Raw genomic sequence first — 6,235 nt, forward strand, 5'->3', positions numbered from 1 at the left:
TTTTTTTTTTTTTTTTTGGTTGTAGCCGTCATTGTTGTTTGGCGGGCCGGGCTGGATTCTAACCGGCCACCTTAGGTATATGTGGCTGGCGCCTTAGCCACTTGAGCCACAGGCGCCGAGCCTGAGATCTTTTTTTAGATATTGCTCCTTTAGCATACCCTCAGCATGTTCCCAGTGGAACTACCTACATTTCTCTTCATTGGTGGTTCTTAGATGGGAGTAATGTTGCCTTCCAGGGGACATTTGGCAATGTGTAGAGACATTTTTGGTTGTAACATCTGAGGGGGGAAGGATCGGTACTACTGGCACCTAGAGGGTAGACACTAGGGGTGCTGCTGCTAAACATCTTAGACTACAAAGAGCAGCCTCCCACAATAAAGTTTTATCAGATGGCTCGGCTGTGGCTCAAGTGGCTAAGGTGCCAGCCACATACACCTAAGGTGGCCGGTTAGAATCCAGCCCGGCCCGCCAAACAACAATGACGGCTGCAACCAAAAAAAATAGCTAGGTGTTGTGGCGGGTGCCTGTGGTCCAGCTACTTGGGAGGCAGAGGCAGAGGCAGGAGACTTGCTTGAGCCCAGGAGTTGGAGGTTGCTGTGAGCTGTGATGCCGCGGCATTCTACCCAGGGGGATAGCTTGAGGCTCTGTCTCAAAAAAAAAAAAAAAGTTTTATCAGATCCAAAATGTCCATAGTGCCAGGGTTGAGAAATGCTGCTGTAAACTGATCAGTTTTTTTTGTTTGTTTGTTTGTTTTGTTTTCAGTTTTTGGCCAGGGCTAACCTACCACTTCCGGCATATGAGCCCGGCACCCTACCCCTTTGAGCCACAGGTGTTGCCCAACTGATCAGTTTTAAACTATAGTATTTATTTTTTGTTAATAGCACTACATTTTTCACATTTTTCAGGGTAAAAAGAACGTGTGGGTGTGAGAGACAGAGAGAAGATACTCTGATTCAATCTGTTACCAAAGCATGTTTCTGCCATTTTGTGTTCTATTCTGCAGTGACCTTATACTGAATCTTTTCTGTGGTGTCATTCTCTTGTTGTCATTTCTTTCCAATCCAACTTATATATCCCCTATTTGACCACCCTCAGATACTATTTTTCCCATTAAAAACTGGCTTTTTTTTTGGAGACAGAGCCTCAAGCTATCCCCCTGGGTAAAGTGCTGTGGCACCACAGTTCACAGCAACCTCCAACTCCTGGGCTCAAGCGAGTCTCCTGCCTCAGCCTCCCAAATAGCTGGGACTGCAGGTGCCCGTCACAATGCCCGGCTATTTTTTTTTTTTTGGTTGCAGCCGTCATTGTTCTTTGGTGGGCCCCGGCTGGATTCGAACCCACCACCTTAGGTGTATGTGACTGGCGCCTTAGTCACTTGAGCCATAGGCGCTGAGCCAAAAACTGGCTTTTTATTGGCTGCTGAATCAACTATACGTAATTCTGGATGGCTTCAAAAGTCTTCTATAATGTGACTCCATCTCCTTACCTAATTTAATTTAATTGTTTTATTAGCCAATAGTTTTTTTTGTGTTGTTAATTGTTTTTTTTAATTAGAATCTTGATCTTGTCAACTGGGATAGAGTGTAAAAGTGCCATGGCCTCAGCCTACCTCATAGCAACATCAGACTCCTGTTCTCAAGCAATATTCCTGCCTCAGTCTCCCCAGTAGCTGGGACTATAGGCATGTACAACTATGGCTGGCTAATTTTTTCTGTTTTTAGTAGACCTTTTCAGAATTAAGCAAAATGCATGGTATATTCTGCCAGAAACAGAAACATGTTCTTTTGTCTGTATTTCTGTATAATGTGGCACTGCTATGGGTTCTTTACCATTAGTTCCCTTTTATAAATTGGTATTGTCAGTGGAAGAAAGAAATATTTCTAGATGAAAATTCCTTCTACTTGTGATTATTGCAGTTTTAACCTGAAAGAAATGTAAAAGCTTTTATTATTCTTTCTTACTGCTGGTTCCTCTGACAAGTAAGATGGGAATACTTAAGGCAATCATTCTGCCTCACCTTTTTTTTTTTTGAGACAGAGTCTCACTTTGTTGCCCCCAGTAGAGTGCTGTGGTGTCATAGCTCACTGAAACCTCAAACCTCAAGAATTAAGCAATTCTTTTGCCTCAGCCTCACAAATAGTTGGAACTACAGGCGCCTGCCACAATGCCTGGCTATTTTCTTTTTTTTTTTTGAGACGGAGCCTCAAGCTATCCCCCTGGGTAGAGTGCCATGGCATCACGCTCACAGCAACCTCCAACTCCTGGGCTCAAGCGAGTCTCCTGCCTCAGCCTCCCAAGTAGCTGGGACCACAGGCGCCCGCCACAACGCCCGGCCATTTTTTGGTTGCAGCTATCATTGTTGTTTGGCGGCCCGGGCTGGGGATTCGAACCCGCCACCTTAGGTGTATGTGGCTGGCACCTTAGCCGCTTGAGCCACAGGCACCAAGCCTGCCTGGCTATTTTCTGAGCTCAGGCAATCTGCCTATCTCAGCCTCCTAGAGTGCTGAGATTACAGATGTGAGCCACTGCCCCTGGCCTGCCTCACCTTCTAAAAGTGCTAGGATGACAGGCATGAGCCACCACGCTCAGCTTGATTAGTAAAAAAAAAATTACTAAATTGTTAATTTATATTCTTTGTTGAACACCCAGAGTAGATATTCAGGATAATTTAAAATTAATAATGTTAGCAAACTCTTAATTTAATTGTTCGCTTATTGTCAATGAAGAAAATTAGTAGAATTACTTGTATTTGTTTTGTTTTAGGAAAGAACTTTTAATGAAATACACCATCCGTTGTGAAAGTAGAAGGTGAAGATTTCATCATGCCTGCTGTGGCTTCAGTTCCTAAAGAACTCTACCTCAGTTCTTCACTAAAAGACCTCAATAAGAAGATAGAAGTTAAACCAGAGAAAATAAGCACCAAGAGGTATAAATTGTTGCTAGTTTGAGTGACTCATGTATTAAATTTATTTGTTTCCATATTTTTCTTTCTTTCTTTTTTTTTTTTTTTTTAAGAGACAGTCTCACTTTGTCACCCTGGGTAGAGTGCTGTGGCATCACAGCTCACAGTAACCTCCAGCTCTTGGGCTTAGGAGATTCTTTTGCCTCAGCCTCCCAAGTAGCTGGGACTACAGGTGCTCACCACAACACCCAGCTATCTGTTGCAGTTTGGCTGGGGCTGGGTTCAAACCCGCCACCCTCGGTATATGGGGCCAGCGCCTTACTCACTGAGCCACAGGCATTGCCTTGTTTCCATATTTTTCAAGTTAGATAGTTAATTTAAAGTTTATTTTAAAAATGACTCCATGAAATGAATAAAGTAAAACCTCCTTAGAGAGCCACTTAAGTTTATCTTAGCAGATTACATATATATTCTGCTAATATGCATATTACCTGCTCTCTGGACAGTATATACTAGATCATAAGTTTAAGAGGCAAAGATTATTAGAGTTCTATGAAAATTATTCAGCCACAAGTCATTGTTTTTTCACATATTTTAAGCTCATAATAATTTGAGATAGCATCGCATTGCATTGTCCTCGGTAGAGTGCTGTAGCATCAAAGTTCACAGCAACTTCAAACTCTTGGGCTTAAATGATTCTCTTGCCTCAGCCTTCCAAGTAGCTGAAACTACAGGCACCCACCACAACACCCAGCTATTGTTTTTTTTTTTTTTGAGACAGAGCCTCAAGCTGTCACCCTGGGTAGAGTGCTATGGCATCATAGCTCACAGCAACCTCCAACTCTCAGGCTCAAGCAAGTCTCCTGCCTCAGCCTCCCAAGTAGCTGGGACCACAGGCACCTGCCACAACGCCCGGCCATTTTTTGGTTGCAGCAGTCATTGTTGTTCGGCTGGGCTGGATTCAAACCCACCCCCTTAGGTGTATGTGGTTGGCTCTTTAGCCATTTGAGCCACAGGCGCTGAGCCAACGCCCAGCTATTCTTTAGAGATGAGGTCTTAACTCTGACTCAGGCTGGTCTGGAACCTCTAAGCTCAAGCAGTCTACCCGCCTGGCCTCCTAAGTACTGGGATTATAGGTGTGAGCCACTGGGCCCAGCCAATTGCATAGGGATATCTTAATGAGTCATTTTGTAAAGGAAAGAAACAGAAGATGAGAAGAAAACAAAACGTAAAGAATGAAGAGAGTGGTAGAAACTTCAAAGAAGGTCAAGAAGGAAAATCTTGGCTTCGTGCCCATAGCACAGAGGTTATGGTGCTGGCCATATGCACCGAGGCTGGCGAGTTCAGCCTGGGCCAGCTAAACAACAATGACAATAACAACAAAAACAAAATTGCCAGGCGTTGTGGCAGGCACCTATAGTCCTAGCTACTCAGAGGCTGAGGCAGGAGAAATGGCTTGAGCCCAAGAGTTTGAGGTTGCTGTGAGCTGTCATGCCATGGCACTCCATCGAGGGTGACAAAAAATAAGGGAAAAAAAAGGAAAATCCAAGAATGAACTGATATTTCTAAACATTACTAACGACAAAATGGGCTTTCTTGGTTTTTTTTTGAGATGGAGTCTCCAAGTGCCACCCTGCATAGAGTGCCATGACATCATAGATCACAGGAACCTCCAACTCAAGCTCAAGTGATCCTCTTGCCTCAGTTTTTCTATTTTTAGTAGAGACAGAGTTTTGTTTTTGCTCAGACTGGTCTCGAACTCGTGAGCTGAAGCAATCTACCCACCTCGGCCTGCCAGAGTGTTGGGATTACAGGTGTAAGTCACCTTGCCTGGACTTTTTTCTTTTTTTTGAGACAGAGTTTCACTTTGTTGCCCTCTGGTAGAGTACCCTGGCATCATAGCTCATAGGAACTTCTAACTTTTGAGTCCAAGCAATTCTCTTGCCTCAGCCTCCCAAGTAGCTGGGACTACAGGCACCTGCCACAAAGCCTGGCTATTTTTAGAGATGAGTTCTCACTCTGGCTCAGGCTGGTTTCAAAAAACTTGTGAGCTCAGGTGATCTACCCACCTTGGCTATAGGCATGAGCCACTGCGCCCAGCCCAAAATGGGCTTTTGATAAAGAAATCTTTTGACCAATTTGATGAAAATATTTCAGATTGTATATAAAACCAGCACACTGTACCCCATGACTGCATTAATGTACACAGCTATGATTTAATTAAAAAAAAAATCTTTTGGGGGACAGGAAGAATGAGGTATTGGGGTAAGTTAATAATGTTGATGAGGTGAAAGAGAAAACTGTTTAACTCCTACTGAAAGATTTTCAAACAGGAAACAGTGAGAAAGGTAAAGCCAACTTTAAGCTTTCTCCAAGCTTAAAGACAGGCTGGTCTTTAAGAGCAAACCAGAGGCAGGTCTTTCCTTTCTAGCTGTCTGGTTTATCTCTAGGAGTGCCCTTATCCCAGAGGAAGTGATAATGTACAAGCTGGTTGTATCTAAACTTAACATCTGACAGTGTACCAATTGCGTGTGTCCATTCTGAAGTAGTATAACTTAAATCATGAAATTTACTTTGTCAAAGTAAAATTTGATAAAATTTACTTTATCTGTGGACTTCATATATGAGCTGTATTTTTTTCCAGATGTCATGTGTTTTAATTACTTTTTTCTCTGATTTTAAGTTATGTACAAAGTGCCATGAAGATCTTTAAGACAGCAGAAGAAAGCAGATTAGATCGTGATGAGGAAAAAGCCTATGTACTGTATATGAAATATGTATCTGTTTATAATCTCATCAAAAAAAGACCTGATTTCAAGCAACAGCAGGTACCTTTTATTTTTGCATTTTTATTTACTAAGTTATTTTTGCATAATGGAACTCTTTATTTTCTCTAAGAGTTCTAACAATGAAATTTAGATCATATTATGCAGCATTAAATTCAAACTTTTATTAGAAAAAGCAACTAAAGATGTAGTTTCATTATTTCTGAATGTGTGTGATGTGTGTGTGTGTGTGCACTTACACACACACTCTTGATTTGCTTTGGGTTAGTACAAGTTTATAGCAATATACGGGCTCATTTCTTTTTTGTTGTAATTAATCATTGCCAAGTGAAGCAGAAGGGTTGAGTTTACTCGTGCATTAAATAAGAAAAATATGTTTTTGATTATACTTTCCCAAAATTCAAGGTTTAATTAGTTGTTTTTGTGCAGTATCTTTTTATATTTGACTGACATTAAGAGCCATATTAAAGATAGTGATCTTTTAGGCTCGGTGCCTGTGGCTCAAGTGGCTAAGGCGCCAGCCACATACACCTGAGTTGGCGGGTTC

General features: G+C 42.1%; 1 protein-coding gene across 2 annotated transcripts in view; it reads left to right on the forward strand.

The window, feature by feature from the left end:
• Positions 1-6,235, forward strand: part of LOC111723411 (ubiquitin carboxyl-terminal hydrolase 8-like) — a 25,028-nt gene that overhangs the window by 8,154 nt on the left and 10,639 nt on the right. Inside the window, exons 2-3 of one of the 2 annotated variants that reach the window (XM_023510075.1) lie at positions 2,764-2,926; positions 5,586-5,730. In XM_023510075.1, the coding sequence (XP_023365843.1) occupies positions 2,823-2,926; positions 5,586-5,730 (249 nt within the window). In that variant the 5' untranslated portion in view covers positions 2,764-2,822. Of the gene's footprint in view, positions 1-2,762; positions 2,927-5,585; positions 5,731-6,235 lie in introns of those variants that run through there. The other variant, XM_023510076.1, reaches the window with a different exon arrangement.

The sequence above is a fragment of the Otolemur garnettii genome, unplaced genomic scaffold (genome assembly GCF_000181295.1).
Source record: "Otolemur garnettii isolate 467f Iridium unplaced genomic scaffold, OtoGar3 scaffold00011, whole genome shotgun sequence".
Taxonomy (NCBI): Eukaryota; Metazoa; Chordata; class Mammalia; order Primates; family Galagidae; genus Otolemur; species Otolemur garnettii.